This window comes from Drosophila suzukii, unplaced genomic scaffold (genome assembly GCF_043229965.1).
Source record: "Drosophila suzukii unplaced genomic scaffold, CBGP_Dsuzu_IsoJpt1.0 scf_15, whole genome shotgun sequence".
Classification (NCBI taxonomy): Eukaryota; Metazoa; Arthropoda; class Insecta; order Diptera; family Drosophilidae; genus Drosophila; species Drosophila suzukii.
The window spans coordinates 48,228-61,078 of record NW_027255902.1 but is presented as its reverse complement, the minus strand read 5'-3'; the positions used below and the strand labels follow the sequence as shown (position 1 = coordinate 61,078).

Below are 12,851 nucleotides of genomic sequence, written 5' to 3'. Positions count from 1 at the left end.
CACACATTTTTTAGCATTTTGAAAAAAATATAATGAGACTTTGTTGTTATCATTACCCATCTACATGCCAAAAATTTTTTAAATGTGACCATTCATTAAAAAGTTATAACCAAATTATAATCCATATTTTTCAATTCAATCGAGATTGCACACCACAAGCGGAATACTAGCTGTTTTCACTAATACGCCACCAATCCGCTAAGGGCGCTAAGGGCTCGTTGGCGCTACAGAAGAAGAAGATAGGTGGCACTATAGGCTAGGTGTGTTACAGAAATAAGCAGAAGGGTATCTATAAACAAGGAAGAACGCTATAGTCGAGTACCTCGACTATCAGATACCCGTTACTTAGCTAAAGTGACCAAAGGGAAATGGAGATATGCAAGCAGCAAAGCGAGATTAAAATGCGCCACCTACCGGCGGTAAACAGATTAAAGCGTTATGGGCGTGGTAAATTTTTCTTGATCAATCGATAGGTATTGACGAGACCAATACATTTCAGCTAAAATGTTTTATCTAGCATGAAAATTGTGGGCGTCACAGGATTGGGCGGTTTGCGGGCGTTAAAGTGGGCGTGGCAAATTTTTTTTTGGGTCAATCGACAGGTATTGATGAGAACAATACATTTCAGTTAAAATTTTTATTCTAGCATCAAAACTGTAGGAGCCACAGTTTTGGGCGTTTTGTGGGCGTTAGAGTAACTTTTAACTGAAATGTATTGGTCTCGTCAATACCTATCGATTGACCCAAAAAAAAGTTTGCCACGCCCACTCTAACGCCCATAACGCTTGGATCTGTCTACCGCCGGAAGGTGGCGTATTTCAATCTCGCTTTGCTGCTTGCATATCTCCATTTCCCTTTGGTCCCATTAGCTGAGTAACGGGTATCTGATAGTCGAGGTACTCGACTAGAGCGTTCTTCCTTGTTTGTTTTAAGAATATCGAATTTTTTCGCTAGATGCAACACCTATTCACATCCTACAATCGGTTATTTTCTTTAAGTTTGACCCATTTTTATACCCGTTACTCGTAGAGTAAAAGGCTGTACTAGATTCGTCGGAAAGTATGTAACAGGCAGAAGGAAGCGTTTCCGACCCCATAAAGTATATATTCTTGATCAGGATCACTAGCCGAGTCGATCTAGCCATGTCCGTCTGTCCGTATGAACGCTGAGATCTCGGAAACTATACACGCTACAATACAAGAATTAGGCATGCAGATTCTTGAGATTCCTGCGCAGCGCAGGTTTGTTTCAGCAGAGTGCCACGCCCACTCTAACGCCCACAAGCCGCCCAAAACTGTGGCTCCCACAGTTTTGATGCTAGAATAAAACTTTTAACTGAAATGTATTGTTCTCGTCAATACCTATCGATTGACCCAAAAAAGTTTGCCACGCCCACTCTAACGCCCATAACGCTTGGATCTGTCTACCGCCGGAAGGTGGCGTATTTCAATCTCGCTTTGCTGCTTGCATATCTCCATTTCCCTTTGGTCCCATTAGCTGAGTAACGGGTATCTGATAGTCGAGGTACTCGACTAGAGCGTTCTTCCTTGTTTGTTTTAAGAATATCGAATTGTTTCGCTAGATGCAACACCTATTCACATCCTACAATCGGTTATTTTCTTTAAGTTTGACCCATTTTTATACCCGTTACTCGTAGAGTAAAAGGCTGTACTAGATTCGTCGGAAAGTATGTAACAGGCAGAAGGAAGCGTTTCCGACCCCATAAAGTATATATTCTTGATCAGGATCACTAGCCGAGTCGATCTAGCCATGTCCGTCTGTCCGTATGAACGCTGAGATCTCGGAAACTATACACGCTACAATACAAGAATTAGGCATGCAGATTCTTGAGATTCCTGCGCAGCGCAAGTTTGTTTCAGCAGAGTGCCACGCCCACTCTAACGCCCACAAGCCGCCCAAAACTGTGGCTCCCACAGTTTTGATGCTAGAATAAAACTTTTAACTGAAATGTATTGTTCTCGTCAATACCTATCGATTGACCCAAAAAAGTTTGCCACGCCCACTCTAACGCCCACAAACCGCCCAAACTTGTGGCGCCCACAATTTTCGTGCTAGACAAAAAATTTTAACTGAAATGTATTGGTCTCGTCAATACCAATCGATTGATCCAAAAACAAATTTGCCACGCCCACTCTAACGCCCATAACGCTTGAATCTGCCTACCGCCGGTAGGTGGCACATTTCAATCTCGCTTTGCTGCTTGCATATCTCCATTTCCCTTTGGTCCCATTAGCTGAGTAAGGGGTATCTGATAGTGGAGGTACTCGACTATAGCGTACTTCCTTGTTTGTTTTAAGAATATCGAATTGTTTCTAAAAAGACGTCTGATTTCTTCTACGATCGTAAGATGCAACATCTATTCACATCCTACAATCGGTTATTTTCTTTAAGTTTGAGCCATTTTTATACCCGTTACTCGTAGAGTAAAAGGGTATACTAGATTCGTCGGAAAATATGAAACAGGCAGAAGGAAGCGTTTCCGACCCCCTAAAGTATATAAATTCTTGATCAGGATTACTAGCCGAGTCAATCTAGCCATGTCCGTCTGTCCGTCTGTCCGTATGAACGCTGAGATCTCGGAAACTATACAAGCTACAATACTGCAGATTCCTGAGATTCCTGCGCAGCGCAAGTTTGTTTCAGCAGAGTGTCACGCCCACTCTAACGCTCACAAGCCGCCCAAAACTGTGGCTCCTACAGTTTTGATGCTAGAATAAAATAAATAAATAAAAAGTTTGCCACGCCCACTCTAACGCCCACAAACCGCCCAAACCTGTGGCACCCACAATTTTCGTGCTAGACAAAAAATTTTAACTGAAATGTATTGGTCTCGTCAATACCAATCGATTGATCCAAAAACAAATTTGCCACGCCAACTCTAACGCCTATAACGCTTGAATCTGTCTACCTACCGGCGTGACACACTTCAATGTCGCTTTGCTGCTTGCATATCTCCATTTCCCTTTGGTCCCATTAGCTGAGTAACGGGTATCTGATAGTCGAGGTACTCGACAAGGATAGATTGACTCGTCTAGTGATGCTATTCAAGAATATGCTAACTTCTGACTGAAATCAATATACCCTCTGCAAGGGCATAAAAATGGATTAGAAGTTCATTTTTAAGCTATGCACAGTCTAAAAATAATAATTTTTGTACTTTTTGCCCCACATTTTGGGTCACGAACAGCCTAATATTTAAGGTCATCGTGGGCCTTAAAACTATTGCATATTACCTACAAATATTTACCTTTTAAACATAACATGACTATTATATATTGATGTTGGAAGTAACCAAATAATAATTGTATTGCCTCTAATTATTTAATTTATTATTTAAGGTACTATTTTAGAAAAAAAGGACCGGGCAGTATTATTACAAAATTGAACATTTTGGATATTATAGTGAATTGGAAAAAGTTAATATATTGTCTCCCTAAAAAAAAAACAATCCCTTTTATTTTGTCCGAACTGACTTGAACTTACACGGTCATGCTTAACGTGGTGCGATGACCCAATGGGTAAGTCGTCTGCCTCTTATGTGAAAGGACACAGGTTCGGATACCAGATAGGGCAGGAGTAAGTCAAAAGTTTTTAGGAAACATATTACCTTAGCAATTTTAAATATAATATTGTGTTAAATAATATATCAGATTTACTTTTTGGAAAGAAAAATAAAATAAAATGTGTTTTGGGAAGGACTCGCACTTCGAGCCTTGAGAACTAAAAAGTATCGTGGGACGCACCACTTTGCCCCCCTGAGCCTAGTCCATATGGTTTTATTTCGCGTCAAAATGCAATTGTAAGTTCCATCAAATTTTTTTCTACTATATATACTATTTTTAGGCAGCCAATTACTTAAAGTCTAGGACAAAAATTGTTCACATTTTAGGACATTGGTGACCCAAAATGTTACGGCATCAAATCCTTAATTTTAGGCCATAGGACTTAGCTCCAGGTCTAGGCCAATTTTACCTAAATTCTAGCCCATTTTTGGGCATTTTAGATTTTTTTTTTCTTGGTATGTGAACGCCTTTCTTACGTTTAAGAACAAGGAAGAACGCTATAGTCGAGTTATACCCCGATACTCAGCTAAAGGGACCAAAGGAAAATGGAGATATGCAAGCAGTAAAGCGAGATTGAAATGCGCCACCTACCCGCAATCTCAATATATGGATAAGTGGGCGGTAGACAGATTTAGGCGTTATGGGCGATAGAGTGGGCGAGGCAAATTTGTTTTGCGTCAATCGGTAGGTATTGACGAGACTAATACATTTCAGTAAGCATTTTGTATGTAGCATGAGTGGCATATTTGCGTAACAAACTTGCGCAGCGTACAAAGCTACGTAATGTAAATCTGAAATCCCAATTCACTATATTTTATAGTTTCCGAGATATCCGCGTTCATATTAACGATTTTTTGAAGTTGTGGGCGTAAAATTGAGCGTGTCAAACTTTTTTTTTGGGTCTATCGGTGGGTATTGATGAGAACAATACATTTCAGTTAAAATTACGCGTTATGGGCGTTAGAGTAAGTGTGGCAAATTTTTTTTGGACCAATCGATAGGTATTGACATGACTAATACATTTCAGTTACAATTTTTAATCTAGCAATAAAATTGTGGGCGCCACAGGTTTTGGCGGGCTGTGGGCGTTAGAGTGGGCGTGGCATATTCGCGTAACAACCTTGCGCTGCGCTCAAGGCTACGAAATCTAAATCTGAGATCCCAATTCTCCATCTTTGATAGTTTCCGAGATATCCGCGTTCATATTTACGATTTTTTGAAGTTTGTGGGCGTTTAAGTGGGCGTGGAAAACTTTCTTTTGAATCAATCAATACGTATTGATGAGAACATTACTCTAGTATCAAAACTGAATGAGCCTCAGTTTTGGGCGGTTTGTGGGCGTTAGAGTGGGCGTGGCACTCTGCTGAAACAAACCTGCGCTGCGTAAGAAGATCAGGAATCTGCATTCCTAATCCCAGTATTGTAGCTCTTATAGTTTCCGAGATCTCAGCGTTCATCCGGACGGACGGAAAGACGGACAGGCGGACATGGCTGGATCGACTCGGCTAGTGATCCTGATCAAGAATATATTTACTTTATGGGGTCGGAAACTCTTCCTTCTGCCTGTTAAATATTTTCCGACGAATCTAGTTTACCCTTTTACTCTACGAATAACGGGTATAAATATGCTCAACTGAAGGGAGTGGAGGTGGCTGCACACTTTATTTGCTAATAACTTTTTAATGAATGAATCAGAAAAAAATGCCCATTTATACTTCAACAAAATATTAAATTATGTGGGCGTTAGACGGTACAATAGTTTTGATAATACCTCATCCTTACTGTTGGGGCGGAGTGGCGTGATCCCTGAAAATAGTTGAAGTGCCAAGAACTAATGGTACGCAAAAGCACGGGGGTACAGTGTGTCTTTACGCGACGTGCATATATGTTTATTGGTTCACTTGGAAAATAGAACTCCTTAAGGCTAACTTAACTTAAGCGCTCCAGAGCAGAGCGTTGACTTAGGGGAGAGATGGAGAGGGAGAGCGGACGGCAGTGCGAGCGCGCGATATTTTTACATCTGGATAAAACTGCCGCTCGGCACTGCCTCCTGAAATTAAACGCACTTTTGACGTAAACACTAGCCAAACCTTCTTCCTCACACCAACTGTATTTTGATTCCCCTAGTTAGCGAGCATGATGTTCTTCAACATCTTTAAACAGTCAAGATGTCCTTATCTTCTGGTTCGGATCGTTTACCAATCCCTCCTCCATTCTAATTTTTCACAAGTTTGGAAGGAATTTATAATTTTTCCACTTCTTAAAAAGGGGAGCATATCTAATACTAACAAGATTAAACGCTATATTCGTTGGCCTCGACTATTAGATACCCGATACTCAGCTTAAGGGAGTGCGAGCGGGATGAAGATATGCATAAAGCAACTCTCCTTTTTTCACCTCCTATAGCGCCACTTGGCCTACAGCGCCAACTAGCCCTGTATCGCCCCTGGCGGCTTGGTGGTGTATTAGTGAAAACAGATTATTTGCTGCATGTGGTGTGCAATCTCGATTAGACTCCAAAAAATTGATTATTACATTGTTATAACTTTTTAATGACTGATTTAAATAGTTTTTGGCATCTGGATAGGTATTGATAATAAGAACAAACTCTCATTTAAGTTATTACAAAATACTAAAACACTAAAGCCCAAGAGTCTGTAAGCCAAGTCCCAACACTCTTATAGTTTCCGATAGTCTACCTGTTACATACTTTTCGACGAACCTAGTATACCCGTTTACTCTAGGACTAATGGGTATAATAGTTACAAAAGGCATACGACAACATCAGTGGGATCTGGGCACTGTGGCAAAGAATATGCGGCACATTTGCCATTACCATTACCCCTGGAGTCCCCTTTCCTGCCTGTGCGTGGGATAAATTTGGCAATATTTGAAGCATTTTCAAAGTGTTATGGCTCTTTGGTCGTTCAGTTGGGTGATGACAGATACTCCCTTCGTAAAAAAGAAGCGACGGGAACAAACCCTGCCGCCAGAGACATAACTCAAAACAGCAGCCTCAACGCCGGCACTTTAATAAAAGAACTTTGCACAGTAATTACGTCATTTTCTGCCTAAAGAAACAAGGTCAGCCACTCGAAGAACCTTTTTTTATCGGGTGGAAAAAAGCAGGCTCACACCAAATCATTTTGATTTATTATGACCCAAAGATGTTTGCAAGATGGAGTGAGGTCGCCAACTCTTTAAATAATGTGAATTTATTCGCTAATCATCTTATAGCTCTAATTTAGTCTAACTCTTTATAATATTCCAATTTTTAACCCCTTTAGTGCCTGCCCTGGGAAATTTTACAGACGAGCAGGACCAGCGCAGGAACTCTGCAAGTCAGGCGCAGGACACTCGTGATGACATAAGGAGCAACGAATTCCAGCGCAACAAGAACAAGCCCATCGGTGCGGGTGGCTCTGCCGGGGGCCTGGGAGAGGGCTTGGCCTCTGCGGCCGGCGATTCCGGCGGCAATAGCAAATACAAAAACGGGCCGCAGTGTAAGTGGCCAAAAAGCATGATAAATACAATTGCCTTTTTTAATGCTTACGTTTGTTTGAGTCCTCGAACATTGACTAATTATTTAGATTATCAATATTTAATTTCGCGAAGACGTCCCCGTTTTTTAACTGTACCCCTTTCTCGTAGAGTAAAAGGGTATACAAGATTCGTCGGAAGTATGTAACAAGTAGAAGGTAGCGTTTCCGACCGTATAAAGTATATATCTTCTTGATCAGGATCCTAAGCCGAGTCGATCTTAAAAACTATAAAAGCTGCAATACTGGGATTAGGCATGCAGATTCTAGAGATTCCTGCGCAGCGCAAATTTGTTTTGTCAGTGTACCATGCCCACTCTAACGCCCACAATCGCCCATATCGCCAAAGTTCGTCTAGCGCCCTGATTTTTATATATTTAAACAATTTTAACAAGTTAACTAAGATTTTGTTCTTATTATCAATACCCATTTACATACCAAAAACCAAAAAGAATGCTATAGTTTGGAACCTCTTCTATCAGATACCCTTTACTCAGTTAAGGGGTCCACAAGGGAGATGAAAATATGCAAGCAGCAAAGCGAGTTTGTAATGCGGTACCTACCCACGATCTCAATATATGGATTAAAGCGTTATGGGCGTTAGCGTGGGCGTGGCAAAGTTTTGTTGGGCCACAGGTGGGTGCCACAGGTTTGGGCGGCTTGTGGGCGTTAGAGTGGGCGTGGCTCACTGAGCCAACAAACTGTTTCAACTGTGAAACAAGCTGTTTCAAAATCTCTAGAATCTGCTCACTTAATCCCAATATTGTAGCTTTTAAAATTTCCGAGATCACAGCGCTCATACGGACGGACAGACGAACAGACGGACAGACGGACATGGCTAGTGAACCTGATCAAGAATATACATATTAATGGGGTCGGAAACGCTTCCTCTTACCTGTTATATACTTTCCGAAAAATCTAGTATACCCGTCCGTATTGAAAGCGGCCCTTAAAAACAATAATAAATAAACAAACAATAATAAATAATCACCAAGTTCATTAGAACGCGAGAGGGATGGATTTATACAAAACAAGGAACAACGCTATAGTCGAGTAACTCGACTTTCAGATACCCGTTACTCAGCTAATGGGACCAAAGGGAAATGGAGATATGCAAGCAGCAAATCGAGATTGAAATGCGCCACCTACCGGCTGTAGACAGATTTAAGCGTTATGGGCGTTAGAGTGGGCATGGCAAATTTTGAATCAATCGATAGGTATTGACAAGACCAATACATTTCAGTTAAAATTTTTTATCTAGAATGAAAACTGTGGGTGCCACAGGCTTGGGCGGTTTGTAGGCGTTAGAGTGGGCGCGGCAAACTTTTTTTGGGTTAATCGATAGGTATTGACGAGAACAACACATTTCAGTTAAAATTTTTATTCTAGCAAAAAAAAGGGGGGAGCCACAGTTTTGGGCGGTTTGTGGGCGTTAGAGTGGGCGTGGCACTCTTCTGAAACAAACTTGCGCTGCGCAGGAATCTCAGGAATCTGCATGCCTAATCCCAGTATTGTAGCTTGTATAGTTTCCAAGATCTCAGGGTTCATACGGACATACCGGCAGACGGACAGACGGACATGGCTAGATCGACTCGGCTAGTTATCCTGATCAAGAAATATATACTTCATGGGGTCGGAAACGCTTCCTTCTGCCTGTTACATACTTTCCGACGAATTTAGTATACCCTTTTACTCTACGAGTAAAGGGTATAAAAATTGGCTGTGTACGAAATTTCACGTTATGTGGTGTGTTAGTGAAATCTCGTAAACAGCCGATAGGAATGAAAGATACGAGGCGATGAGTAACCGGTATCTGAGAGTCAAGGGCGTCGACTATTGCGTTTTCTCTTGTATAAATTTCATCTTGCCCTTGCTCTCTTCCGCTTTTATTGCAGTAATTGCGCCACGGCCCATCGATCAGGAGCCGAACGACGCTAACTTCATTGGGGTGGTCATCGTGGTCCTGACGACTATAATAATCCTGCTGGTGGCCATCATACTGTTTATTATCTCGCGTGCGAAGCGGGCCCGCGGAAGTAACGTCCTGGACGCGTTCCAGTACAGCTTCAATCCCAACACTTTAGGCGGCAACGTGGAAAAGCACCGCCACAATGGCAACAGTATCAAGGTGGGTGGGTGATGTGGATAAGGACCACGGATACGTGTGCAGTAGAGTGGATTTTCAACACTGCTTAGTCATACGTGAGAAGCTCTCCGGTTGGCATTTATTTAATGGCACTGTGCGTGCTCTGTTGATTTGTTGAAGAATTGGATTAAAGGAGTTTTTTTGGAGTGGAAATTAGGAATTTGGGGAGCTGAAATCTTCGTCATTTTCTGCAAAAAAACTTCTTAAAGCAAGAGGTCGGCTAAGGTAAAGAAATTATATTTAATAGCTAGCCAATTAGTGTGAGGACCAAAAACTGAAGAAAAATTAAAAAGTTAAAGGCCCGGCTTAAAATAATTGAAAAGGGCTTGCATTTAGTATTCATTCAGAATAAATTATTAAATATTTTTCCTCCTTTTTGCTGTTTTAGGCCAGCGTAGATGACAACGACTCGATTGGCAAGAATAGTCTTTACCACGAACCTTTTAATGTGAACATGTATACAAGTGGTGTGAACGGCTATGCGGCGGTTAATGATTTACAGTGCAATATGACGCCCGATTATACAGGTGTGTAAGACCCAACGACCCCACCCCACTTTTAAGCCACAGAGAGGGGCATTCCCGAGGAGTCATTTAAATCGGCGTTGCCGGAAACTATTGAAAATACATTTTTTCGGCCATTTTCCCTGACTAAGCAGAATTTTCCCCCGCTCTTGTCTCCCCTTGCTATGACCTCTTAGATGTGCCGGAAGGCGGTTACGCCGTGCCTCACATGCAGGACTTTATGGCCCCGTCGAAAATGGCTGGTGGAGCGGCAGGCGGTGATGGCTACGTGAACGTACGTCGAAATCCGCCTCCGCCGCTGAGCAGCCTTTTCCCGCGTCCGCCGACAGTTCCGCCGCCGCCCATGGAGAAGTACTACGCCACCACCGCCATCTTCAAGCCGCTCAAGGGCCCAGGCTCGGAGCGCAGCCCTTGCAGCAGCAACACCAACACGGTGAGCAGCGGCGGCGGAAAGAGCAGCCACAGCCACAGCAGCAGCAGTTGCGGACAGGATCACAGCGGCATATACGACGACGGCATTGGCACCATGAACTCCAAGGTCACCGCCACCATGATCAATCCGTACAGCAGCGGAAATAGTTCATCAACCTCAACTGCGGCCGCTGCAGCGGAATTCCAGCGGGCTAGGACCTACAATTTCCGCAGCTACCCCGACAATCTCTAGTTCGAAGCCTCGCTGAAGTTGGTGGTCGGAAATCCGAAGAGGGACACCGCTGGCCCAGAGGACAGTACCACCATGCCGAAGAAGCCGCAGAACCTAAGTCTGGTAACCAACATTGCGGGCGGATACGGAGGCGGCCCGAACAAGCGCAAGTACACCCTGACCCTGCACAACAGCAAACATACCCAAGGAGGCAAGCTCCTACGCAATGGCCTCCAGCAGCGCCATCACCACAAGGCCCTGGAGGGAATCGGGGAGGTGGTTGGCGTGCACCTAAAGACCGGCCCAAAGGCAGCGGCTGCCACTCACAAAACTTCGGTCTATACTACCAGGACGATGGAGAAGAGCGGCAACGGAAGAGAAGTCGCCAAGGCCGGCAATAATAATGATCTGGGAGGCGGAATGGCAAACGCGATCAAGAGAGCACAAACCAACAGGCTGTTGAATCATTGATGAAAGCCCCATATTGAATGGATTTGAGGTAAGTCCATCCCCGCGGACACCTCGGCGCTTTCGTACAAGTTTTGCAATTGCAACTAATTAAAACATATTGAGAAAACAAGATAAAACGCTATAGTCGACGGCCCGACTATCAGATACCCGTTACTCAGTTAAGGGGAGTGCGAGGGAGATGGAGATATCTCCGTCTCTCCGCAAGCAGCAAAGCGATTGTTCGTTACAGTGCCATCTACCGCCGATTTTTTTATTTGACATTAACTTTTTAACGGATGGTCCCACTTGAACCATTTTTGGCATTAAGATAGATATTGATAATCAACACGAAATCCCATTTGGACTTTTACGAAATCTGTAAAAATGTGGGCGCTACACGGGCGTCTTTGGGCGTTAGAGTGGGCGTGGCATCCTGCTGAAATAAACTTGCGCAAGAACCTAAAAAATCCGCATGCCGAATGCCATTATTCTAGCTTTTATGGTTTCTTAGAGCCCAGCGTTCATGCGAACGGACAGATAGACGGCTCGGTTCGTGATCCTGATCAGAGCTGCGGGTCATTTTAGTGCTAGAAAACATAATTGAACTAACTATCGATCGACCTAAAAAAATATTGCCACTCCCACTTTAACGCCCACAAGCTTCGAAAGTCGTAGCTGTAGTTTTGTGCGGTTTGTCGGCGTTTGAGTGGGCGTGACACCTCGCTGAAACAAACTTGCTCTGCATAGCTAAGGAATCTAAATCTGAAATCTTAACTCTTAACTCTTTAGCTATTATAGTTTCCAAGAGATCACCGTTCATATGGATGGACAGACAGAAAGAAAGACAGATAGACGAACATGGCTAGAATGTACAATAATGTTATTTTAATGGGCGTTAGTGCAAATAAAAATGTTTTTAATTATTGTATTACTAAGCTTAAGTGTTTTCCTCTTTATATTTATTAAATAAGTTACAACTCCATTATTTCACAAGGTATTGCCACTTTCCTAATCTTATTTTTTTCAATTTCAGATAGATTATTTTTACGGAGATTGATGTGAAGATGAACCTGTAATAGGACGTTGCGATGTTGGATTTTACATGCCTAAAACAGCTCCAATTATGGCAAAGCTGACAGAGAGTTAGAGAAGAACAAAGAGTTTGAATATTTAAGTCTCGACAATTTAACCCACTGAGCAAACAAGAAGTGAAGCGAATCGAAAACGAAATGAATTCGCCTACCAATCATTTTTAAGTAAGGTCAAGAATATGCCAACAATTTAGGTAATGTAAATTGTTCGAAACACCCTGTAAATATACGAATCGGTTATGAACGACTTCATATGATATTAAATGAGTTAAATCTTAAAGAGGACACAAGGACGCATGGTATTATGCAAAACTCACAAGATAAAAGAATTACTAAGATGAATTTGGCAATATAATTTGTTTATAAATTGAAGTAAGAATCATTATATTAAATAACATCTTTACGAATAACTTGCTTAGAATATTTTTATTTGACTTGTAGTACTCTTTCGAGAAGAACATTTAAAATCTACAAGCTAACTGTACATGCCTGTGAACCTATTCCTAACCTAACCTGAACCATCTGAAAGCCTACACTCACACTACCTAAGCCCCTCTGTACATTTTCTGTGTATAAAATTATAGACATAGATTGTTTGCTATAGATGGAAACGTTAAGCTAAATTACGTAGAACAAGCCTCTACCGAGGTAAATGATGATAAAATATAACGAAATTTAACGGACCAAGAGAGCGTGCAGAGTGACTTCGCCCAAACCAAGTAAAAAGAAGTTTTCATCAATGATATACACGCATGTGCAAGTGTTCAGTTCTTATAGCTAAATTTAATATATGGAAACATACTACCGCAAAAATGACTCTGACTATAAATGAAAGCACTATGAATATAATAACAAATCGTATTTATCATAAATA

The 12,851-nt window shown here is 42.1% G+C and overlaps 1 protein-coding gene across 4 annotated transcripts in view; it reads left to right on the top strand.

The window, feature by feature from the left end:
* smal (smoke alarm) overlaps positions 1-12,387 on the top strand; it is a 236,821-nt gene extending 224,434 nt beyond the window's left edge. For 2 of the 4 annotated variants that reach the window (XM_065867303.2, XM_036822586.3), the window contains exons 9-13: positions 6,872-7,087; positions 9,019-9,251; positions 9,658-9,796; positions 9,970-10,935; positions 11,920-12,387. In XM_065867303.2, coding sequence (XP_065723375.2) covers positions 6,872-7,087; positions 9,019-9,251; positions 9,658-9,796; positions 9,970-10,457 — 1,076 coding nt within the window. In that variant the 3' untranslated portion in view covers positions 10,458-10,935; positions 11,920-12,387. The remainder of the gene's footprint in view (positions 1-6,871; positions 7,088-9,018; positions 9,252-9,657; positions 9,797-9,969; positions 10,936-11,919) is intronic. The other 2 variants (XM_036822587.3, XM_036822589.3) reach the window with 2 other exon arrangements.
* The last annotated feature ends 464 nt before the right edge of the window (positions 12,388-12,851 follow it).